This window comes from Symphalangus syndactylus, chromosome 5 (genome assembly GCF_028878055.3).
Source record: "Symphalangus syndactylus isolate Jambi chromosome 5, NHGRI_mSymSyn1-v2.1_pri, whole genome shotgun sequence".
Lineage (NCBI taxonomy): Eukaryota > Metazoa > Chordata > Mammalia > Primates > Hylobatidae > Symphalangus > Symphalangus syndactylus.
In genome coordinates this window covers 98,324,652-98,350,589 of record NC_072427.2, presented here as the reverse complement: position 1 = coordinate 98,350,589, position 25,938 = coordinate 98,324,652, and the positions used below count along the sequence as shown (strand labels likewise).

General features: G+C 49.0%; 1 protein-coding gene across 2 annotated transcripts in view; it reads left to right on the top strand.

Moving 5' to 3' along the window:
* The first annotated feature begins 1,882 nt into the window (after window positions 1-1,882).
* Window positions 1,883-25,938, top strand: part of HUNK (hormonally up-regulated Neu-associated kinase) — a 137,128-nt gene continuing 113,072 nt past the window's right edge. The window contains exons 1-2 of one of the 2 annotated variants that reach the window (XM_055279480.2): window positions 1,883-3,405; window positions 5,907-6,853. Coding sequence is in view for 1 of the 2 variants with exons in the window: in XM_055279479.2 (XP_055135454.1) it covers window positions 12,156-12,419 (264 nt within the window). In the remaining variant the exon portion in view is untranslated. Of the gene's footprint in view, window positions 3,406-5,906; window positions 6,854-11,693; window positions 12,420-25,938 lie in introns of those variants that run through there. The other variant, XM_055279479.2, reaches the window with a different exon arrangement.

The following is a 25,938-nucleotide window of genomic DNA, read 5'->3' as shown; positions in this document are numbered from 1 at the left end:
ATAAATTGATATGATAGGACATTGAAATAACGGAGGCCAGGTGGCAGCACTCAATTACCAGAAGCCAGGCAGGTGCAGTTATGATAAAGAGCATTAAAGTTGGATGGCAGTCAGGGAGGATTCACCCACAGGGAGCGGTGAAAACAGTTAAACAGTGTGATGTCCCCAGGAGTAAGACAGATGGCAAACAAGTGAGGATATTATTTACTTTATACAACTAGAAGAAATCAAGGGTGGATGCTCAGGAAGCTGAGGGCAGCTGCCCAATAAACAAATCATGATCCTTTGCTCAGTTTTCAAACTTGAGCCAATTTTCTAACCTGGAGTCCATTGACTGAAGAGAAGTCTGGATATTTGGGAGACAGGACTTTGCTATATTACAGCAAACATGCCAGCAATGATTCGGCCAATCCGTCCCTTAAGGCCACTTGCTTGGGTAACCACATGCAAGAGGAAGGGGCATGGCAGCTAGCTCCCAAGGTCAGCTCCTAGCTCACCTCCTAGTCTTCATGCCTCTATGTGGTCCTCTTGCATGTTGAATGGGGCTGACCTGTAACAAATAGGACATTGTGCAAATGATGGAGTGTGACTTCTGAAGTTAAGGCATAAATACACCGTGGCTTCTGCCTTGCTCTTAAACATCACTGCATTTGGGAGGAGCCAACTGCCATTTCATAAGGACACTCAAACCAATCTTTGGAGAGGTTCAAGTAGCAAGGAACTAAGGCTTCCTGGGAACAGCCCCCAAGAACAACAGACGTGCGTCATAGAACTGGATCTTCCAGTTCCAGTGAAGCTTTCAGTTGACTGTAGCTCCAACCCACTTCTTTTTTTTTTTTTTTTTTTTTTTTTTGAGTGGAGTCTTGCCCTGTTGCCAGACTGGAGTGCAGGGGAGTGATCTCGGCTCACTGCAACCTCTGCCTCCCGAGTTCAAGTGATTCCTGAGCCTCAGCCTCCCAAGTAGCTAGGACTGTAGTGGTGACAAGACTCCTGGAAGAGACACACACAAAAACTATTTTTTTTGTATTTTAATAGAGACGGGGTTTCACCATGTTGGCCAGGATGGTCTCAATCTCCTGACTTCATGATTCGCCTGCCTCGGCCTCCCAAAGTGCTGGGATTACAGGCATGAGCCACCACGCCCGGCCTCCAACCCACATCTTGACTGCAACCTCGTGAAAGTCCTTATGCCATAACCTCACAGGTCAGCCATTCCCAAATTCCAGACCCACAGAAACTCTGTGAGATAATAAATGTTTATTGCTGTTTTAAGCTACTAAATTTTAGTGTAATTTGTTACACCGTAATAAATAATTAATATAGAGACCAGACACTTCAATGACTATTTAGGTCTGAATTGATACCCAGAGAATTAAAGCCTCATTGTAGACTCCCTGTCAGGGTGGGGGCCGATAGGTACAAGATGATTCATTCAGTCTAGGCCTGGGTCAAGCCGCAGTGGGTCCACTCTCTCCATGGACTTAGGTGGTGGTTGTTTCCACAGCTGCCAACTGTACAGTTGGAATGGATACACTTGGTACCTGCCATAACTGCTGCATTATTTGGCCTGTGAGGTAAGAGATGTTGTAACAGAAGGCTGAGTGGAAGGCCCTAAAACTGAAAGACAATTGTGCATCCCAAGAGTGCTGGAGATGAGTGTCAGCCTTAAGGACTTAGAAGATGCAGGTGTGATGGCCCCAGCCCATCTCTATTTAATTCACCAGCCTGGCCCCTGCAGAAACCACTGGATTCTGGATAATGATAGTGCACTACTGCAAACTCCATCAGAAGGAGCCCAGATTGCAGCTGCTGGGCTTGGTATGGTACTTTTTTTTTTTTTTTTTTTTTGAGACAGAGTCTTGCTCTGTCGCCTAGGCTGGAGTCCAGTGGCATGATCTTGGCTCACTGCAACCTCCGCCTCCTGAGTTCAAGCAATTCTCTGCCTCAGCCTCTTGAGTAGCTGGGATTATAGGCACCCACCACCATGCTTGGAAAATTTTTGTATTTTTAGTAGAGACAGGGTTTCACCATCTTGGCCAGGCTGGTCTTGAACTTCTGACCTTGTGACCCACCCACCTCGGCCTCCCAAAGTGCTGGGATTTCAGGCGTGAGCCACTGTGCCCAGCCTGGCCTGGTATGGTATTTTTTACTAAAACAGATGAATGTAGCCTTTAGGGGATGATATGTGGCCATTGTTCTGGTGAATGAGTTATTTTCCATCACTCTTGAAAGGAAAAAAAAACTGTTTGCATTCCCTTCACCAGACAATCGTATGTATTTAGTCTTCCCTCAGGTGGTGCTAACTCTCCTACCGTCTGTCATGTGTGATATATAGTCTGAAGAGAACTGGACCTCCTAGGCATCCTGCAGAACGGCACCCTGGTCCACTGTATCATGCCTCATGTGAATCAGATATCAGATAGATGAGCAGGATGCAGCAAGTGTACTGAAGGCCTTGGAAAGACACATGGGCTTCACATCATGGGAGACAAACCCTAAGTTTCAGAGTCCATCACATCAGTTGTAGAAGTCTGCTGTTCCGAGGCGCACTGGGGATCAATGTAAAGGATAAATTATTGCATCTCACATCTCCCACCATGAAGAAGGAAGCACAGTGCTGGTAGGTTCCATGGTTTCTGGAGGCGGCATATTCCATATCTGGGAATACTCTTCCTACCCATAGACTGGATTACATGGAAGGCTGCCTCCTGTACGTAAGGCCCAGAGGAGGGCTCTGGAGTAGACTCAGGCTGCAGTGCAAACAGCCCTTCTGCTTGGGCTGAACAATCCAGCATGCCTTAGGTTACTAGTGATCTCAGAGGTGGGGAAAGGCCACCATGTTCAGTTTGCGGAAAGTGCCACGGGGGAATCATGAAGGACCCCTAGGGCTCCGGAGCAAGGCCATGCCATCTGCAGTGGAAAATTTTACACTCTTCATTAAAGAGCTCCGGGTGTGCTGCTGCTGGACCACAGTAGAGATGAAGCACCTGGACATGGGACACCAAGTGACCATACGCACCTCTAGAGCTGCCCCACACAGGCTCATCAGGTTCTAAGGCTGGGTGGGCCCTGCAGTATCCAAGGCAAGACAGAAGTTCTGCATCCATGATCAAATGTATCAGCAGGGCCTGAAGGCCCAAGCCAGCTACACTGGCAGTTAGCTCAGACTTCCAGAGCCCCCACCACTGTTGCACCAAGGGTACTCCCTCAACTCACACCTACGGCCACATTTGGAAGGGGAAATCCTTATGACCCACAGATGGAGGAAGAAAAAGTGAGCTTGGATCTTGGATGGTGAATGTGGACAAAAATGGACAGTGACTGCACTACAGCTGTACTCAGGATGGGTCAGAAAGACAACATCAAGGGGAAACCCTGATGGGTGGAGCTTCATTGGTGCACCAGGTCATCTACTTGGTTTAGATAAAGAATACCTATCTTCCCCCTTCCCTTCCTCCTTCCTCCCTCCCTCCCTGCCTTGTTTCCCCTTCCTTCCTTCCTTCCTTCCTTCTTTGCTCCCTCCCTCCCTCCCTCCCATCCTTCCTTCCTTCCCTTCTCCTCCTCCTTCTTCTTGTTCATCATCTACTGATCAATGTCTATTGATCTATTTTCTATTAATCACCTATCTATCTAGGTATCATCTGTCTCTCTATCTCTTTATCTGTATCTATTAATTATCTATCATCCATTGGTCATTCATTATGTATCTGTCATGTATCATCCTTCTATCTATTGAATCTATCATCTATTTCTATCAATTATCTATCTATCATCTATTTATTGGTCTATCTCTTTACTAATTATCTATTATTTGTCGGGCACAGTGACTCACGCCTGTAATCCCAGCACTTTGGGAGGCTGAGGAGGGAGGATGGCTTGAGCTCAGCAGTTTGAGACTAGCCTGAGCAACATGGCGAAACCCCGCCTCTACAAAAAAATACAAAAAAAATTAGCCAGGCGTTGTGGTGCATGCCTATAGTCCCAGCTGTTTGGGAGGCTGAGATGGGAGGATCACTTGAGCCCAGGAGATTGAGGCTGCTGCAGTGAGCTGTGATAGCACCACTGCACTCTAGCCTGGGCAACAGAGTGGGACCCTATCTAAAAAATCTGTCTGTCTGTCTATCTGTCTGTCTGTCTATCTATCTATCTATCTATCTATCCATCTATCATCACTATCTTTCTACACACATGGACCTATTGGCAGTAGCAAATGGCTTGGGCAGTTGATCAGGGGCCTGGAAGGAGGGAAACTGGAAGGTGAGGGTTGGGGAGCAGGCCTAGGATGGTGGCATGCTCTGCATGGCAGTGGGCCTAAAGCCTGCAGATGTATGTATCGCATGTGAATGCTCAGCAGAAAGCCTCCGCCACGGAATGGAAAAGCCCCGGACAAACAGGTCTTTTCACCCATTCACTCTTTGCTTTATTTTAAATGTATCGTTTTCAGATTTATGTCCCAGACACTTTTCACTCTGATTTAAGAATGCCGTGCTAAGAACGATAACCAAAATAGCTTCTATTTTCGTAGCATATGCCCATAATTTGCCTCATTTTACCCTGGCAGCAGTCCTGGGACTTAGGAATGACAGGGAGAAGTTCTTCCTTTCCAGATGGAGAAAGCGGATGCTCAGAGACAGTAAGTGCCCTGCCCAGGGCCACGGAGGCAGCTCTGGCCTCCAGCGCTGCATTCTCTTCCCGGTTTCTTGGGCCCCTCTGGGCTGCGGAGGGAAACCAGAGCCGAGTTGACCAGCAGGGGGCGCCGGCCTCTTTTTGTCTGCATGTGTCCACCTGGCTGTGCCAGGCAGGCTTCTGCAATCAGCTCGCGTGCCCAGTCCTGTGATTGGTGAGTGGGCTCAGTTCCAGGGTGCCCTCCGCCTCACTGCATCTCCACCTGCTGGCCACACCGTAGACCATGCTCTGTTGTACGTGCTCACTTTTAAGTACCCCCAGACCCCTCGCTGCTGCAGGCTGTACTCAATCCCTACTAAGAAATGGACAGGAGTCAGCACCCAGCCAGAGTCTGTAAGTAAGCCTCAGTGCTAACAATAGCCTTTCCCTCCCTGCCATAATACAAATGTGGAGCTTGTCATGGAGGCTCCTCTTTGAGGCATGAATATTGATCTTTTGCCATATGTCTTTATGATGTGTGCTTTCTCCAGCAGGACCTGGTTTTGTTGCGTTTCCCCTTTCTGCCTTCTCATTTATTATGGTCGTCCGCTTCTGCAACGAGAGACCCTGTGAATTACAAATTTAGTCAACCACAACGAATTTGTGCTGAGCACTCCCCAGGGGCCAGGCACCATGTATAGTGGACTTAACAAAAGTCCCAGCCCTCATGGAGCAGACATTCTAGGGAAGGAGCCAGACAACAAGCAAAACAAAGAGGGAAATGATGTAATTTGTCAGATGGCAATAAGTGCTGTGAAGGAAAATAAAGCAGGGAAGGGGATACGGAGGTGGGGTGCAGGGGGGTGGGGCGTAGCCCAGGGGAAATTTGCATCAGAGAGAAAAGGTCAGAGAAAAGGCCCATAGAGAAGGTGACATTTGAGCAAAGACCGGAAGATGGTGAGGAAGCCAGCTCTGTAGATATTTCTTGGAATAATATTCCAAAAAAGTAAAAAGAGCCTGCTGGGGGAGTGGGTCCCACACACAGGTCAGTGTGGCTGGAAGGCAGTGAATAGGAGGAGGTGACATCAGAGACATAATGGGATGAGGGAAGAGAGATGAGCCCTGGAGGGTGGGATGCAGATTGTGCTGGGCCTGGTAGGGCCATGGGGATGATGTTGGTGTCATTGTAAGATGGGAAGCCACTTTTGAATGAGACATGCATACAAGGGGAAATGGTCCAGCTCAGTATGTGTGATGGCCTCTTCCTATAGAATACTTAAAATTCCATTCCTTCTCAATAGCCTTCATCTGGGATTTAGAGGAAGAGACCACACATCAAGACATCCTGAAGCCCTGGGCCCATCTGTAGTTGGGAGGTGGCAGGTACATTTTTCTTACTGAAATAGCCATTACATTCAGCTTTTGGAGACCAATGGAGGTACAACTGTGATGAGTCTTGAGAGAAGCCATCAGCCTCTTGTTTGAAGAATGCACCTTTTTCTTCTTGAGTATCAGCTCAGTGGCTACTGGGAAGCAGCTGCAGGAGGTTGGCCTGGTGTCACCATCCGTACACCATCATCCTACAGCGCCACAACCACACAAAGCTCAGCAACTCCTTCCTCTCCCACATGGACAGATTAAGAGTTGAGATGAAGCTCCGCATTGCCATTGCTGAACATGTACAGTGTACCAGGCATGCATGGGTGTTGGGATACAAAGTCCCTCGCTTCATGGACATTAAATATGAGAGAGAGAGAGAATAAACACATAAACAAGTGAATGTACATTCTTCTGTTAGCTAATGATGATGACATGAAAAGTTGAGTGTGGCGATTAGGGACCCTGGGACAGTCTGCCTGATTTCTGATTTTCCGATTGAGAGAGCAGAGCCCTGAATTAAGCGAGAAACTTCAGCGATGTTGAAGAAGTGTATTGTTGGCAGAGTGTCATGAACTGAATATTCGTATCCCCCCGGCTCAAGTTCATACGTTGCAGCTGTGACCTCTGATGTGATGGTATTTGGAGGTGAGACCTTCAGAAGGCATTTAGGCTTAATTGAGGGCATGAGAGTGGGACCCTCATGATCCGATTGGTGTCCTTATAAAAAGAAGAAGAGACCAGGGCGGTGTGTCTTTCTGCCATGAGAGCACTTGGCGAGAGCACTCGTCTGTCAGCCAGGAAGAGAGCCTTCATCAGGAACTGAATCTGCTAGCACTTTCATTCTGGACTTCTCAGTTTCCATCATCATGTGAGTCAGTTCCTTAGAGTAAATCTCTATATATGTATATCTGCTGGAACCTAAATCTTGGATTCCTCAGAACAATGAGAAAGAAATGTCTGGTGTTTAAGCCACCCAGTCTAGGTGTTTTGTTATGGCGGTCTGAGCAGACCAAGACACAGAGGTAAAGGCTTTGATGCAGGGAAGAGCTTGGTGTCTGGCTCCCAGGAGGTGACAGTGAAGAGGGAGGCAGGGCCACATCATGATAAAGTGCTTGGGGAATCTTTTCTGCAGGGGTCTGTTGAACAGCTTTCAAGTGCAGGTAAGTGATATGATCTGATTCATATTTTTTGTTTTTTTGAGATAGAGTCTTGTTCTGTCACCTAGGCTAGAGTGCAATGGCATGATCTTGGCTCACTGCAACCTCCACCTCCAGGGTTCAAGCGATTCTCCCTGCCTTAGCCTCCTGAGTAGCTGGGATTACAGGTGCCTGCCAACATGCCTGGTTGATTTTTGTATTTTTAGTAGAGATGGGGTTCCGCCATGTTGGCCAGGCTGGTCTTGAACTCCTGACCTCAGGTGATCTTCCCTCCTTGGCCTCCTTAAGTGCTGGGATTACTGATTCCCATTTTGAAGAACTGGTTTTGGCTTTGGCGTGGAAGCAAAGGATGCCACTTAGGAAGTGAGAGAAAGGGTCACAGGCGGGTATAGGATTTGCTGATGGGTTGGATATGAGGATCAAGAAGCAGAGGAAGCAAAGGATGACTGCTAAATTTTGGGGTGAATTTGGGTGAAGCCTTAGGAAAGAAGTACAGAGGGGTGTGTTTGTGTGTATGTGTATGTGTATCCCAAGTTAAATGTGAGTGAGATCCTATCAGACAGCCTGGCAGAGTTGAAGAGGGTTGACATAGTACTCTAGTTTCAGGGAAGAGATCCAACCCGCAGATTATGCTTTTGGATTCATCAGTTACCGGGGCAATTGTGCTGGTGGACCTCTGGGGCATTCTTGAGTCACTTCTCTTAGTTTATGATGATGATCGTCGTACTGACGGAAGGTGTGAAAGTCAAAATTCACCTTGTACTTATAATGTGCCACGCACTGATTTGAGTGCTTTGTGTGCATAATCTGATTGACTCCATACAATTCCTTAATATCCCATTTTTGTAGCTTAAGGAAACTGAAGCACCAAAAGGTAAGTGTCACGACTCATTTTTAGAGAAGCATTTCATTGTGGGGATGCTGGCAGCAGCCTGCTCTGCACCAGCACACTGGGCTGCCTTTGCACCCGAGTCTTTATGCCCAAGGAACCCTTTCTTCCTCAGCTGTTGCATTGTGCACTTTCAACAGCTGGGTGTTGTGAAAGAATAATGCTGGACATGAACTCTGGGGACACAGGTTCAAGTCCAGTCTGTTATTTACGGGAAGCTTTGTTTGGGGAACATGAACATACAGAGTTCACAGGATGTCTTCCAGGCAAAGTTGATCCATGTCTGCCGTCTTTGCTTTGCCATCCGTTCCTTCGCCGGTTACCAGCCGGCTTCTGCCAGCCTAACCCCTTCTAGCCAACTCTCATTTCCTGGCTGTGCCAGCCTGATTACTTCTAATTGTCTTTGACTGCTTCCAGCTGGGTCTAGAAGCTGGCGTTCTGTGGGAGCACAGAGGCAGTCTCCTAGCCATATGGGGCGAGGAGATGGGGAAGGAAAAGGGATGGAAGGAAGCAGCTGGTACGAGTCAACTGAGAAAGCTTCCCGAGGCTTCACAGCGCACTGGGATTGGTCCTGTTTCTGAAAGGGTTAACTCATCCAAGTTAGAGAATGACCCATCTTCGACAAGACAAACAATTATATTTGTTGATCCCCAAAGGCAACCAACAATGCACCTAAAAATGCTTTTAGAAAGTCACTGGTAACTTGTCTCCCCCAGGACTAGATGGGGTCTTGCTCTCAGGAGCAGTAAACCCCCACTTGAGAATCAGTGAATGATTACTTTCATTCATTTATTCAACAGATATTTACTGAACAATGATCATGTCTCAGACACTGTGCTAGGTACTGTAGGGCAAATAATGAAATTAGACACAGCTCCTGTCCTCAATGAGTCTAAAAGAGAAGAAAGCTATAGATAATAAGTACTACAGGACATAAGAGGAATGTGAAATGACTGAACTAAGAGACAACAGAGGGAGGTGGGGGCTTCTTGCAGCTTATTGGTTGGGGAGGGCTTCATGGGAAAGGGAACACCTGTGCTAGCTGGAAATGAGTCGGAGACAGCATATTGGGGGCGGGCAAGGCACAGGCAAAGGTGTGGCAGTAGGGAGGCCGGATCCCAGCCAGCACCGCCCCCCACCCGGGAACTCCGCAGGAGGATAAGGCTAGAAATTTAGTTTGGGCTAATTAGCAGAGAATTTTCAATGCTGCATTACTGTCGCATTGAATAATCAGATGCTTTCTGCACACTGAATATGAGGGCAATATATTGTGTACTAATTTGTTTTACATAAAGACATTTCTGGGGTGATTTCTTGTTAAACAGGCCATTTCAGAGACTAGGACTTGTAGTTCAAAAACCAGTTACAAAGGGAACGCACGGGTAGGATTTGGACTTCTCTTTGGCATCCATCCCAGCTTATGGAATTAGCAGTGAACTTGAATCAAACCCAGGCAGCAGGCTTGAAAAAGATTTAATGGGCCTGGATTTTCTCTCTCCTTCACCCCTTTCCTGACCTCTGCCCTGAGAGGATAATTAAAAGGAAAGAAAATCTCTATTTCATTGTAAATGTCATCCACCATTTTTATGAAACTTTTTTTTTAGATCATAAAAATACTTTGGGGAACAGTCTCTGAAATTTGCCTTAAACCTTAATAAATAAATCTCTAAATTTTCATAAAGAGTGCATGTCCTAACATTAAAAAAAATCATACTCTATTAACACAACATTGGGTGGACTCCCAAACTGTTTCTGATGGAAGATTCAGAGCGGTTTGTTTTTTTTTTTTTTTTTGAGAAGGAGTCTTGCTCTGTCGCCCAGGCTGGAGTGCAGTGGCAAGATTTCGGCTCACTGCAACCTCCGCCTCCTGGATTCAAGCAATTCTCTGCCTCAGCCTCCAGAGTAGCTGGGATTACAGGCGTCCGCCACCACGCCTGGCTAATTTTTGTATTTTTAGTAGAGACAGGGTTTCACCATCTTGGCCAGGCTAGTCTTGAACTCCTGACCTCGTGATCTACCCGCCTCAGCCTCCCAAAGTGCTAGGATTACAGGCATGAGCCACCGCGCCCGGCCTCAGAGTGGTTTTTACCCCAAAGTGAGCTCCATATTCCTCATTCTTTAGACAGTTGCTGGACATCTATTCTGCTGGCACCATGCTAGTCACCATTCCCCTCCCATGCAACTGTCCTGTTAAGATTTGATTACTGAATTAGAGACATTAAAAGGATTGAATGAACCTTACTGAAATAGTCAAGGCCGGTGGGAGCAAAGAAGTCCCTTAAGCACAGCAAGAAAAATATTTTAAGCTGTATCTTTAATATTGGTAAACGGGAACAATGAGACAGAACAACAGAAAACGCAGTATGTTCAGTCATAATAACAGGCTGGTGACTTGTAACAGATAGGTGGATGAATACAGTAGCGTATTTAAAATTAGATGTATTGAAAGCAGGCGTTTCTCTCCGTCCTTCTTCAGATGGGTCAGCGAGCCCCCCAGACACTGGATTGATGACAGCTGTTGTTCCCTCCACCCTCCACCCCCAATCTCAAAGCATTGCTATGGGTCGATGCCATACTTGTTTACTCAGGAATAAACAATGAAAGGAACTTTGTTAGGACCAAATCCTTCCTTCAGCTCTGATGTTGCATGATCGGGGTGAAGTTTCCATCAAATGCGGGCACCTCAACAGGTAGCATTTTGTAAATGCCTCCTCCTACCTACCCTCCTGCTCCTCCCTCACAAGATTCTTCATTTTCGGTTTGAGAAGACGTTGGGGATCCTGGGAGAGGGTCCAGTGTCGTCAGGGCAGTTGCAATTGTTTATGCGATGAGCACAGTCACAGCGCTTGCAGAACAAAAGCATCGAAGAGAGGCGAGCGCCGGTCCACCTCCTGCAATCACAGGCATCATTTCAATGGAAGGCAAAGAAGGTGTAAGCTACAAGCAGAGGCAGCAAACGCCGTGGTTCCTGCGTTGCTGCTGCTACTATTACTGCTGTGGCTGCGCCTCCTCCAACACAGCCAACCAGGCTGCGTGCGAGCCGGGGCAGACGCCTGGCCACCTCCCCACTCTTTCTTCCAGCCATCCATCTATCCTAACACCCCAGATCCAGGGGGCCCTACTGTGTGCCGGACTCAGGGCCGGGCACGCAACCCAACCCACAGTCTGCGGAGTTCGAGAGCCTTCCCTCTTCCCCCCGCCCCGGGTGGGTGCGGCCAGTGGGGGATTTCACTGCCGAAAGGTCCAGAAAACCCAAGCCCAGAATCCGGGCGAGAGGCGCAGCCGGAGGCGGCCCGACCTGGGCGGCCCGGGAGCGCGCGCCTCCGAGACCGCGCAGGGTCTCCCTGTCTGGCGCTCAGGTGGCTCCTCCGTCCACTCAGCAGCTCCCCTCCCCGGGCCCTCCCCTCTCCAGCGAGGGTCGAGTTTGACTGTGGCGCGCGGGGAAGGAGGGGCTACTAGGGATTTGAAAGTGCACGAGCTGCGGAGTGGAGCTCGCATCTGTTCCCGCCGCCCGCGAGCGGATTAAATTTCTGCAAATTCAAACTGAATGGGGCTTTCTTCTGCTGCCTTCCAGAGGGCGCCTGCAGCCCGCCGCGCGCTTCTCTCCGGCGGGAGCGGCCGCCCAGCGCACGGCTAGGAGCGATCGCTGGAGCCGGACCCAAGCCCGTGCGGGCCAGACGGCGGCGGCGAGGCGGAGGCTGCAGAGGCGCCCGGGATCCCGGACCCAGGCACCCGGACCCCGGGACCCAGGCACCGCCGGACCGCGCCCCACCCCGCACGCCCGAGCGGGGCGACTGTCATTAGCTTCCTGGACGGGACCCGGGGCGGGATCCTGGTGTCCTGAAAGGGGCCCGGGCGACCCTCCGAGGAAGAACTTTTGGGGGCGGGGTCCCTGGTACCGCGTCCCCTGGGCGGCCGCTATTGTCTGCGCGCCTCGCTTGGCGGCGCGGGGGGCGTGATCGCGGCGGCCCCGGGCGCTGGGTGCGGAGACGCGGGCGGGGCGGGGCTGGGCCCAGGGCGGCGGCGGGAGAAGCCGAAGGAGCCGGGGAAGCCGAGGCGCCTGGGGAGGAGGAGCTGCGAGCGCGGGAGCCGAGAAGGAGCCGCGCGGGCCGCGGGCGAGCGCGATGCCGGCGGCGGCGGGGGACGGGCTCCTAGGGGAGCCGGCGGCGCCTGGGGGCGGCGGCGGCGGCGCGGAGGACGCGGCCAGGCCCGCGGCGGCCTGCGAGGGAAGTTTCCTGCCTGCCTGGGTGAGCGGCGTGCCCCGCGAGCGGCTCCGCGACTTCCAGCACCACAAGCGCGTGGGCAACTACCTCATCGGCAGCAGGAAGCTGGGCGAGGGCTCCTTCGCCAAGGTGCGCGAGGGGCTGCACGTGCTGACCGGGGAGAAGGTGAGTCTCCTGGGCGCCGTGGGACTGGGGCACAGGGGCGGGAGTCGGCGGCCAGGACCCCGCGGGGAGCACTGCACTGGGAGTCCCAGTGTGCAGTCCCGGGCCAAGCGCCTTCCCCCTCCGCCCGGCTTTCCTGTTGGGTTAAAACGCGCGCTCAGCCTCTCGCAGCCTTTCCCGAAGGGCGGCCTGGGGTCCGCTGCCTGGGGGCTAGGGGCTTGGGAGGGGACGGCCTTGCCCCGGGAAGCGTCCCGCGCGGCCGTTCTGCTCGTGGAAGGGCGCCGCCTGGCGGACACTAGCGCGGGGGGCGGGATGGGGCCCCTCTGCCCTTCAGGCCGGCAGGGGCTGCGGATCCGTGGCGAGGCGGGAACCAGGGCTAGAGGAGGTGGGCTCTTATGTCGGGGGGCGGGGGGAGCAGGAAAGCTAACAGCCAGCCTCTGGGGGAGCTTAGAGTCTGATCCCCGTCCTGGGCTCTGGGAGGAGGTGGGGGAAGGCTGAGATCCTGCGTTCCTTCCCACCTGTGGGCTCCGGCAGCTGGGGAATTTTTCGTGCACAGAAGAGGGTTTTTGCCTCCGCCCTCCACCTGTCCATCCCTCAACCTGTGCTCCTCTCCATCCACTCAACCCTCCCACCCCTGCCCCCCATCACCCACCATTCTCATCCCCGCCATTCTCATCCCCTTCTCTCCGTCTCATCCCCTTCTCTCCGTTCCCCCAGCTCCTCTGTGCCCTCCAGCCTCAGGGTGGGAGCTGCAGAGAAGACCCTGCTACTGGCAGGAACAGAACTACAAATACCTCCCCCCAGAGATTGGGAGATGCCTTCTTATCTTTCTAGAAGAGGGGAAAGGAAAGGGGACCTCCGCGAGACCGAAAGGGTCACCTCTCCAGCCTTGCTGGAAGTTAGATGGTTGTGAACCCTTGCCAGGTGAGGGGCAGGTAGATGGAAGGTGTAACTTAGAGCTGTGAGAAGAAACCCAAGAGCTGGTGACTCGCTTTTGAGGCCAGGTCACCCCAGGCTGGAGCTGCCCGAGCTCAGAGCCAATCCAGGCTGGAGCTGCCCCAAGCTCCTGTCATCTCGGGCTCAAGACTGCCCCCAGGCTGGGGGTGGCTCAAACCTGAGGGGGACCAGCTCCTTTGTGTGGTCCGTGGGTCAGGGAGGTGTCAGCCGCAAGGAGGGAAGGCGGAGTTCACTTCCCAACCGAGCAGGTGGCCTGGGAGCCAAGCCCTCTGCCTTCTGACCTGGGGGCCTCTGCCCAGCCTGGGGCTGCCCTGTGAAACCCCTGGTCACAGGGCCAACCTGCCCTTCCTGCCTGTCTCCAGCCTCACCCCACCTTTAATTTCCCCCCCACCCCATTTCCCCACTTTGACTTGGAGCCTCTTGCCTGTGAATGCAGGTCTCCGTCACCCTTGTCATTTTCCCTGTGTTCCCTACAGCCGTTTTGAGTGAGGCACTCCTTTATTATGGGTACGTGGGGTTAGAGTGAGTAGTTTTTAGAAGTGCCTCCTGCCTGAATTCCCATGCAAAAAGGAGTGTTCAGTATGAACTTGAGTAACTTTTCAAAGAAAAAGGAAAAACCTCCAAACCTCGTTCTAGTCCGCAGGGATCGAGGCACACTTACACTCCTCGATTTGATTCGATTCGATTCGTAGTGAGCTGTCTGACTTCCACACTGCGAGTCCGTTCAGGGCGCGAGGATGCTGCGAGGCCACACAGTTGGCTAATTAGAGTGAGCTCTCTTCTCCTGGCCCTGTGTAAATTCCTGTTGGCAGTGGCGATGGAAGTTTATTTTCATTGGAAACGTATAGGATTCAGTCTGGTCGTGCATATTTCCTCTCTAAACATAACGGAAAGAGGCGAGTCTTTATGCTCACAACGTAATGGCAAACACTGCAAGTACATTCTTCTCGCCTGCCCTGGTGCACAGACTTCTGGCTTCTCTCCACCTTGCTGTGTTGTGCTGTGCCTCTGGATCTGTAGCAGCGCATTTTTGCACTGTAGAACTCTTGGCTTTGGCTGAACTGCCTGGGGGTGGATTCAGAGCTCAGCCAGCGCTTGGGTTCTGGAGCTGTGTGCTGGGCCCACTGGGAACCGCGACATGCAGGCAATTCCTGCCCAAATAGGATTCACATGAAGAGACTCGCTGCTCCCCCAGGTGCCCACTCCCCTTTTCCTCCCATCTTATCTTTCTTAAATGATGAATCTCACTTCATTGTTGCAATGACAGGAGATGTTAATTGGATGTAAAATTATTCCCCCGGACCCATTGGTGGACTGCGGTTAAGGATGGTGGTTCTTTGGGTGGAGAAGGAGGCAGGGGAGAAATATCTGTGTTGAAAAACTTGGTTTTCCCGGGATGCTCCACCCCAGCAGGGAGAATCAGTGCTCCAGGGATTGCCGGCATGGGGAGAAATCTGGATTTTAGTTCACTCAATTGCTGGCTTTAAAGAAACAATGGTGTCATTCATAGCATTTGTCTCCCAAATCCAGCACCTTTAATGCTTAACTAATAGATTTGGGTTTTAGCAAATAGTAGGGATTAAAATGGGTGTGTGTGTGTGTGTGTATGTGTGTGTGTGTGTTGTATGCTTGACTCTGAGAAGGATTGCTAAATTAAAATGAGTCCTCATCCCCACTCTAGTTTTGGGTATTGCCTAACTAAGGCCAAAACAAAGATGACGACAGCCTCAGGCTATTTGCAACCTGAAGTTGTTTTAAAAGGTGAGCTACTAAGATGGTTTTGGCCTGGGGAAAGTTTCCTCCAGTGAGCAGAGCTGAGGAAAAGGAGGTCATTAAACCTCCAGTGTCCCCCACTGTGGGTGACCCAGGGAGGCCTCTTTCCCTCATTAATTCCTCTTTTCTTGGGGTGTGTACATTTTGGATTTAGAACTTCACTTTTCTCCTGTCCTATCTTTTTATTTTTTTAATTTTTTGTAAAGACAGGGGTCTCACTGTGTTGCTCAGGCTGATCTCCAACTCCTGGCCTCAAGCGATCCTCCCACTTCGGCCTCCCAAAGTGCTACGATTACAGACGTGAGCCACTGCACCTGGCCCATCCTTTTATAAAGGATACATTCCACATTAGGAGGGGAATGCAGTCATTAATACTCTAGTGAGAAGTACTCCCAGCCCACATGGAGCGAAAGGATTCAGGGCAGCTTGTCTTGGGAAATCAGTCCATGAAAAAGCTGAAAGAGGGCATAGGGAAACAGAAGTTTAGAGGGCACCCCAAGTTTGGCCTGCTTCATAGCTGCATTCTCAAACTGTGAGAATTAGTTTTGGGTGATTTGTGCTAAACTCTAGGGTATTGCTGGTGGAAGGCATTTGGTATGGGCGGGGGTGTGTGTGTGTAGTGTGTTGTGTTTCGACTTGGTTACATTTCCAAAAAGCTTTGGGTGAAATCCTTCATGGTTTGCTGGGAATCACTGTCTGCGTCCAGATGACAAAGGGAGCCAGTTTTTCCCGACTTTCCTTTTAGGTTTCAATTCGATCTCATCAAGAGGCTCCTTTTGCCACCACTGCCTGTAGGACAATCTTTTGCCTGCTTTTCCTCTGAAGTTGTTTGTTTAGAAGCCATTTGAATCTAGATAGCTCTTTTACTGCTTGTAAAGAAAAGATGGTGTGTGGCCGAGACCTAATTTTGTCCTCCTTTGAGTTAATGCAATCTCTGTTAATCTGGCTTTAAAAATAAATAGTTCACTTGGCCATGTGAAACTCTTAATAGGTACCTTCACAGTCAGGGCTGAGTGTGTTTGACCAAAGTTGATGATTAGACCAGGGAAAATGATCAGAAAAGCAGATTCTGAAAAGTACCATTCTCTGGCTTTGAGACGAAGAGCAAAGCTGCTGAGCAACAGTGTGGGGTAATGACTTTGAAACACCTGGAGTGGTTGTGCTTGCAGAGCCTGGTATTGGTTTGTGATACTTAGGAGAGGCGTGGTCTCTGGCACATAACAGGTGCCCCCCGCCCTGGCCCCCAACCAGACAGAGTGACTTGGGGGCTGCTGCATGATCAGATAATATCATCTATCAACAGAAGAAGGAAAGTGACTCACAGAAAATTGAAGTGAGGTCCAGAAACAGGACAGACGTGGTGGCTCATGCCTGTAATCCTAGCACTTTGGGAGGCCAAGGTGGGTGGATCACTTGAGGTCAGAAGTTCTAGATCAGCCTGGCCAACATGGAGAAACCCTGTCTCTACTAAAAATACAAAAATTAGTTGGGTGTGGTGGTGCACACCTGTAGTCCCAGCTACTTGGGTGGCTGACACATGAGAGTTGCTTGAACCCTGGTGTTGGCTCATGATACCTATGAGAGGCATGGTCTCTGGCACATGACAGGTTATTATGTTTTGTAAAAAATTGATAAAAGTTGAAAAAATATAGTTGGAAAAGCTGAACTGAGGAAAGAGTAGTTGTTTCTCAGGTATTGAGCCAGTGTTGTAGGCAGGCAAACTACAGAACAAGAACAGACAGTCCATGCCACTGTTACCTTCTTTTGTGATTGAGTCTCACTGAGATACAAAGTTGAGTACATAAAATGATTGGTTAAGATGTTGAAATATCTTGTTCTAACCCTTGGTTAAAAAATAATAAGCCTGCTTGTCACTTCCATCGGAACTATTTTTAGGCTAAGAATAAGGGTTGCCTGCTTACTAAGTTGCCAATAATCGTGCTTAGAGCATGACAGTGCCAGATACCTGGAGTGAAGGAGTTACTAAAAATACGATATACTATGTTTTGCAGAGCAGGAAATATGACTAATTTTAGAGGTGGCCTTTTGGCAGATCTGTTTTCAGCAAGTATTTCTGAAACAAACAGGTGCTAAATCCTGTATTTTTGAAGTGCTAGAAATTTAGGGGTAATCGCTCTTAGGAACAAGAAATGCTTAGAGAACTGGAAATTCCTATTAATCCTTGGCAGGGACTTCTTGGCAAGAAGGAGGCATTTGCAAAGCACCTGCTTGGTGAGCCCTGTGTGACAAGGCAGTGTCTGTAATTTCGAGGATTGCATTCTGCAGTTGCGGGCGGATTCTTTTGAACTTCCTGCCCTGCCTCATCTTTTTGAAGTACTTGTGAATGATGGAAATTGGCACGTAGGGCCTGGTTCCTAGTGTTCATTGATACAGGTCCCACGGACTTCAAAGGGTGCTTTGAGTCAGCGCAACAGTGCAGAAACGGTGCCCACAGAGAGGAGTACAACCCTACATTTTCTCTGCAGGTGTTGAGTCACGGCTATAGCTACCCGTGCATACCAATCCGACTCAGGTCTGTGAGACTATAGAATTCTGCATGCTGCCAGCTATTGGAGGTCAGCGTGGCAATCATCCATCCCAGGGTTTATCTGCCCAGAAGGGGTGGGGAGTAGCAGCCGTGTGCCCCCGAAGAGAGGAACAGGTTGGGGTGTTCTCCGTGGGAAGGAGGCTTGGGCACAGGGTTATCATTTTTGCCTTGGGACATATATTCCCTCTCGATTATTTATGGTAAGGGAGAGACCTGGTCTCTTGGCTAATTGAAACCCATAGATAATCCCCAGGCCTTATGTTAGCTGATGGGGGAAACTTCTTTCTCTACTCAGCCCTGGTCTAAGTGCTGACCTGAATTGAATTTCACGCTTTCTGATAGGAGGTGCCACTGGGTGGTAAGATGGCCAGCAGGAAAGAGCTAGAAACATAGGGCCTGAATAGTCCCCGAGCAGGGGGATGCCTCTGTGAACTGGAGAGAGCTGTTCCCTCTCCTCCATCACCAGCACCAGCCCAGTGCTACAGTGTTTTATGGTTTTTTTCAGGGTGCCCCTCCCGTGCACATTCTTGTTAGATGCCTGCAGCAGCCCTGGGGGGTAACAACAAGCTTGCTGGTGTTCTTGCCTGCCTTGATTACATAGAAGGGTGCCCTGAGTAGATCTTCTCTCTGACATTCTCTATGAGTTTGCTAGGATGGTTCTAACAAATTACCACACACTGTGTGGCTTCAACAACAGAAATTTATTCTGTCACAGTTCTGGAGGCTGGAAATCCAAAACCACGGTGTTGGCAGGGCCATGCTCCCTCTGCAGCCATAGGGAGGATCCTTCCTTGCCTCTTTCTAGCTTCCGGTGGTGGCCAGCACTCTTGGGCATTTTCTGGCTTATGACTGCAGCACTCTGTCTCTGTGTCTGTCTTCACACACTCTTCCTCCCTCTGAGTGTCTCTTCTGTCTCTTAATCTCTTCCTATGTCTCTTTATAAGGACACCAGTCATGGGATGTAGGTATACCCTAATCCAGTATTGCCTCATTTTAACTCGATGACATCTACAAAGTCCCTATATCCAAAGAAGATCATATCCACGGGTACCAAGGGGACTTGAAGGTATCTTTTTGGGGAGCATAGTTCAAGCCCCAGCACCTTTTTAGACTGTCAGTATTGGGTTGTGGCAAGCGGATCTTGGGAAGGAGATGAACGTGCTTTTAGGGATCACTCTCAGAACTGACCTCTGCAAGGGGAGGGGCAAAGCAGCACTGGGCAGAGGGAGAAGCTGGGCTCCAATACCGCTCTCAGCCAAAGCCCCCGCCCATGCCGTGGTGAGCGCTGGAGCTGAGCTGGCCCTTCAGAGCTGGCCAACTTGGGATGAGAGGACTGGGATTTATATTTCTGCATGGGCCAGTTCTTGATGGGGGCTGCCCAGGCAAGGGGCATGGCCTTGGACAGGACAGTTGCTGAGGGCGGTTCCTGGGGAGAGCTCACAGCTGAGAGCCTGCGGCTGGGGGAGTCAATTCGTCAGCACTGATGGGGAATCTGGGGGTGCAGCCCAGCATTTGCTGTTTACTGAAAGAGACAGGGTCAGAGTCCAGGGCTTTTCATCTGAGTCCATACCATATGGACTACAGACAACGCGGGCATCTTTTCCATGCCCACTTTGGATATGAGTAGTCATCATTTCCATGTGTTGGTATCAAGTCTTCTCATCTTGTTACCTTGAAATATACAAAGTATGGCCAGGCGTGGTGGCTCACGTGTGTAATCCCAGCACTTTGGGAGGCCGAGGAGGGCTGATCACCTGAAGTCAGGAGTTTGAGACCAGCCTGGCCAACATGGTGAAACCCTGTCTCTACTAAAAATACAAAAAAATTAGCCAAGTGTGTGTGCCCGTAATCCCAGCTACTCGGGAGGCTGAGGCAGGGGAGTCGCTTGAACCAAGGAGATGGAGGTTGCAGTGAGCCGAGATTGTGCCACTGCACTCCAGCCTGGGTAACAAGAGCAAAAACTCCATAACAACAGCAACAACAACAACAAAGAAATATACATATTGCTGCTAAGTATAGTCCCCATAGCAAACATTAGCATTTAGTCCCTCTATCTATGTATGTTTGTACCCATGAACCAGCTTCTCTCCAGCCTGCCCTACCTTGCTGCTCGATTGTGGTCTCTCTCCCTGCAATGAGGGAGCAGCCGGTGTGGCATCTCATTAGCAGATTCTATGTGCCACACGCTGGGAAATTTTCTGGCTTCACATTTCTCTTAGGTTAGAATCATCAGGACTCCGTAGTGTTTCTCAGTACTTACAAGGTTGAAAGCTCACTTTATATGCTCTATGGGTTTTTTCCTGAGAACTCTGGGGCAACTGAGAGTTGGTCCAAGTTGTGGGCCAGCATGCCTACTTCAGAGACAGGCACTTTCCTGGGAAGAGACCTTCCCTGCCCCATCACTCGTGAATGGTGGGAAAAGTTGTTGAAGGAGTTGTGGGAATTTGGATTTTTGATGAGTAGGGTAACAGTTTGGGACATTCTCATGGACAAAAAAAACTACTCAGGGTAGAGCCACCTGTTAACATCCTCTTAGCACTCTTACGGTGGCCACTCTGCCCTAGCTCTGCAACTTCTAATCACTGGGTTCTTTTTGGTTTTTAATCATCTTTGTGTTTTCAAGATGCATTTGATTAAGTTTTGGAATTGGTAATACAGACACATGGTCTGAAATTCAAAGTTTCTGAGAGGGTTTGCAGTGAGAGGTAACTGCTTCTTATCTGGGCTCTTCAGTTCCTGGATCTTCTCGTGAGAGGTCACTCCTCCTTCTAGTCCTTGTGTATCCCTCCAGAGATACCCTATACACATAGAGACCCACATACATATTTGTAAATGCGTAGGTAGGGGCAGATTTTTCTTCTTTATTGATACATAATATTTTACATATTTATGGGGTACATGTGAGTGTTCCATGCATGGAGCGTGTAACGATCAAGCCAGAGTATCGGCGTGTCCATCACCTGAGTATTCATTTCCATGGGTTGGTATCATATCAAGTCCTCTGTTCTAGTTACCTTGAAATATACAAAGTATTGCTGCTAAGTATAGTCACCCTAACAAACATTAGAATTTAGTTCTTCTATCTATGTATGTTTGTACCCATGAACCAGCTTCTCTTCATCCATCCTTCCCACCCACCAGGGCAGATGTATTTTTAAACTGAACATGCTGTTCATTATCTTGCTTTTTCACTTAGCAATATGTCTTGAGCATTCTTCCCCATGACTACTACAGAATTGCCTCATTCTTTATGTTAATTAATTATTGCATAGTAGTCATTGTGTGGAGGTATCATGTTGACTTAACCATCTCTTGTTGATGGACATTTAGGTAGTACATAATTTTTTTTTCGTTATTCCTAAACCATACTTCAGTAAATTTCCATGACCATTTGTCACTTTGTAAATGTGACCCCTCAGTGTGTCTGAGGGGTAAATTCCTAGTCTTAGGCCAAAAGGTATGTCTGTTTTAACTGTTGATAAGTATTTCCAAATTGCCTGCCATAGAGGTTGGCAATTTATAGTCACATTTATAACCCTTATAATTTATAAGGGTTCCCAACTTATAATCACATCCATCTGGTATGGGAGTGTTTGCTTTTCCACATGTCAGCCAACAGGGTACTCATTTTGATCTTTGCCAATCGAGTGTATTAAACATGGTATCTTGTCTTATTTATTGTTTCTCTTATTTACATGGGAGTTGAGTATATTTTCATAGCTTCTCAACTGTTTGTACTTCATTTCTATTCATTGTTCATGTCCATTCCCCAATTTTCTTTTGGAGTTTTGGCCTTTTTCTTATTGATTTATAGGAGCTCTTTTTATATTAAGGAAATTAGTCTTCTTTGAGTGATATGTTTTCAGTGTCTACCATCTTCCCTCGCTCCTCATTATTCTTTCTCTTTTTCTTTGTGGTTCTTGCCATTTGCAGAAGTTATTTCTTGGGAGTTCATGAACTAGAGAAGGATAATCGATAAGTTTTGGAGGTCTGTGGAGCCCTATCAATTGTGTGCATGTAAACATATTTCTGAGGAGAGGGTCCATGGGTTTTATCATATTCTAAATGGAGTTATTTACTTCTAAAATATTAAGAGCCACTGCTTTGTTGCCCATCCTTGTTGGCTCTGCTGACAAAATGGAGGTCTGCAGATTACTGAGCTGAGGGTTTGGGTCACCTTGGTTTGTTAACACCAGTGCCAGTTGGGCTAAAGTTGCAGATTATACACACTCAGGCTAGGCAGGTTGGTTCTGCAACCATGACCCTGGACTAAGCACCCTTGATTCTGCCCCCACCTTTACAATGCCTGGATTGCAAGGGAGAGGCATGATACTGTGTGGGATGGTCTTTGGAAATCTTTGACTCTTGCTGGTTTAAGTAAGACAAGTGTGAATCCATGTCCCATCATCTCTTCATGGGAAAGGTGGTACCATTTATGGTGGATGGTTGCTATGATCAGAATGTTTGTGTCCCCCAAAATTCTTTTGTTGAAATTCCAACCTCCAGTGTGATGGTATTTGGAGATGGGGCCTTTGGGGGGTGATGAGATCTACCCTCATGAATGGGATTAGTGCCCTTATAAAAGGTGCCTGACTGAGATTGTAGTGAAAAAATACAAAAATAAAAAAGTCCAGGCATGGTGGCTCACACCTGTAATCCCAGACTTTGGGAGGCCGAGGTGGGTGGATCACTTGAGGTAAGGAGCTTGACACCAGCCTGATCAACATGGCGAAACCCCGTCTCTACTGAAAATACAAAAATTAGCCAGATGTGGTGGTGGGCACCTGTAATCCCAGCTACTTGGGAGGCTGAGGCAGGAGAATCACTTGAACCTCGGAGGCGGAGGTTGCAGTGGGCCAAGATCATGACATTGCACTGTAGCCTGGGTGACAAGAGCAAAACTGTGTCTCAAAAAATAATAAATAAATAAAGGGTGCCTAAAGGAGCTTGTTTGCCCTTCCACCATATGAGGACTCAGTGAAAAGGTGCCATTTCTCTGAGCCAGAAAACAGGCCCTCATCAGCCACTGGATCTGCCGGTGTGTTAGGCTTATACTTCCCAGGTTCCAGAATTGTGAGAAATACATGTCTGTTCTTTTTTTTTTTTTCTTTTTTTTTGGTGGAATGTCACTCTTTGTCGGCCAGGCTAGAGTGTGATGGCGCCATCTTGGCTCACTGCAACCTCCACCTTCTGGGTCAAGTGATTCTCCTGTCTCAGCTTCCCGAGTAGCTGGGACTACAGGTGCGTGCCACCACGCCCGGCTAATTTTTGTATTTTTAGTAGAGACGGGGTTTTGCCTTGTTGGTCAGGCTGGTCTCGAACTCGTGACCTGAGGTGATCCACCCACCTCGGCATCCCAAAGTGCTAGGATTACAGGCACGAGTCACCGTGCCTGGCCAAATTGTCTGTTCTTTATAAGGCATCCAGTCTATGGTATTATGGTATTATGTTACACCAGCCCAAGCTGACTAACACAGTGGTTGAGAAGAAAGAGGGGGAATATCGAGGGAAATGAAAACCTTTCAAGGAGCAAGAGTCACTATGTAACTTGGACATAAAATGCACTAAGACAGGTATGAATACATTAATGCGTGTGACAGTGCATGCACTTTGGCACTCTTCGAGGGGCTCTGTCTACTTGAGAAGCCCTCTGAGGAGCAGCCTTGGTGGGGCCGACAGGGGGCCCTGCTGTTGGAATTCCTGTGGCCTCGGCCTGACGACCGTCTCTGAATGCCCTGTCCCCTGTCACTCTCTGCCCCTTCAGTCTGCTTTGTCCCTCCTCACCACCTGGACTGGTTTGCTAGAGCTGCCATAAGAGAGCACCACAGACCTGGGGGCTGGAATAGCAAGGCCTTACTGTCTCTCATTCTGGAGGCTGGAAGTCCAAAATCAAGGCGTTGGCAGGGTGGGTGCTTCTGAGGCTGTGCGGAAAGGATCTGTTCCATGCCCTGCTCCTCAGCTTATCCATGGCTGTCTTCTTCCTGTGCCTCTTTATATCGTCTGGCCTCCACGTGTGTCTGTCTCTCTGTCCAAATGTTCCCTTTTGTATTTTATTTATTTATTTATTTTTGAGACAGAGACTTGCTCTGTTGCCCAGACTGTTGTGTAGTGGCACAATCTTGGCTCACTGCAATCTCCGCCTCCTGGGTTCAAGCGATTTTCCTGCCTCAGCCTCCTGAGTAGCTGGGATGACAGGCGCGCACCACCATACCCAGCTAATTTTTGTATTTTTAGTAAAGACCATTTCACCACGTTGGTCAAGCTGGTCTTGAACTCCTGACCTCGTGATCCACCCACCTCAGCCTCCCAAAATGCTGGGATTACAGACTACAGACGTGAGCCACCACGCTTGGCCTATGTTCTCTTTTGATAAGGACACCAGTTTAAATTGGATCAGGGCCCACCTTAATGACCTCACTTTAACTTGATTACTTCTCTAAAGACCTCATATTCAGGGGGCTAGGCGCAGTGGCTCACGCCTATAATCTTAGCTCTTTGGGAAGCTGAGGCAGGCAGATCACCTGAGGTCAGGAGTTTGAGACCAGTCTGGCCAACACGGTGAAACCCTGTCTCTACGAAAAATACAAAAATTATCTGGGCGTGGTGGTGCACACCTGTAAACCCAGCTACTCAGGAAGCTGAGGCATGAGAATCACATGAACCTGGCTGGGAGGCGGAGGTTGCAGTGAGCCGAGATTGCTCCATTGTACTCCAAACTGGGAGACAGAATGAGACTGTCTCAAAAAAAAAAAAAAAAGACCCCTCATATTCAAATAAAGTACTGAGATACTGGGGTTAGGACTCCAACAGATGAATTCTGGGGGGACATAATTAAACCTTTAACATCACCTGATCCCGTGGCATATATTTAGAGTTGATGTGTTTGTCTCCCCACTAGAGTGTAAGCCCTGTGAGGAAGAGACCACTGCTGTATCCCCAGTGCCAAGAATAGTTTCTGGTACAGAGAATATGCTCAGAAAATATTTTTTTTTTCTTTTGAGACAGTTTGCTCTTATTGCCCAGGCTGGATTTTGGCTCACTGCAACCTCCGCCTCCCGGGTTCAAGCGATTCTCCTGCTTCAGCCTCTCAAGTAGCTGAGATTACAGGTGCACACCACCACGCCCAGCTAATTTTTGTATTTTTAGTAGAGACGGAGTCAGGCTGGTCAGGCTGGTCTTGAACTCCTGACCTCAGGTGATCCACCTGCCTTGGCCTCCCAAAGTGCTGGGTGGCATGAGCCACCGCACCCGGCCAGAAAATATTTTATGAATGGATCCAAGCATGGTTTGATCTTCCCAAGACATGTGGACAGCCTCCTAGGGGGTAATGTCCAAGTTGGCAGGCTCTGGTTCTGCAAGCGCTGTATGTTTCTGTCATTCCTTGCTGCTCTGGGTGTGCCTGTCTGGGTGATGACTATGTTGAACGGGTTGTCTGGCTGGTGCTCTGTAGAAAAATCCTGGCCCCTGAACAGCTGTGCTTTCTGCAGGGATTTAGTTAGGCACCTAGGTATCTGAGTGACAGGTGACCAACCAGAACGAGACAGTATTTTGCAGTGTCAGGGGACTGTTAATGGACCCTCGCTCTTTCCTGAGAAAATGTAGCAACACTGCAACAGATGGGAGAAGTTGCTATTTGCAAACATACATTTTATTTTGGATGTTTCCCATGGAGATATATGTAGGTTTGGAGTCTGTCTCTTTGACTGTAATTTTTTTTTTATAAGTTTATTAGTCTCCTAAGCCATATTCCTGCCAAAACATTTTGCAATCCTGCTTGCTTCTCTTGCCCATTTTCTGAGCCATTTAATTCATTCTGGGCTCCCTCCCTGCATCACCACTGCCATTTTAATCCTCTATTTGAGTTCTTGTTGTCTTACGTTCAACCCCAAGGCTTTTGGTAAGTTGTCAGGCCATCTTTCTGCCTTTCTTCAGACGCTGTCGTATGTGAAGCTCCTCTCTTTGTCACCATCGGCTCTTTGCCGGAGCTCTGTGTGTAGCAACTTGAAAGCGTGCAGCAGTAGTGGGTGACCCGTGAGCATAGAGCGTGGTGCTAAGAGATAAAGGAACAGTGGATGTTGTAACCACCTTCGGGGAGCCTCGCCAGCTCTGTTTAGGGATGATAGAGTCAAGTTTGGATTCTTAGTGATTCCCTTGTCTACCTGCAGCAGAACACAGGTAGACAGGTTATGACTGCATAACCTTCCAAATCAGTAAAAACCTGCAGGAAAGAAATGGGTACTTTGA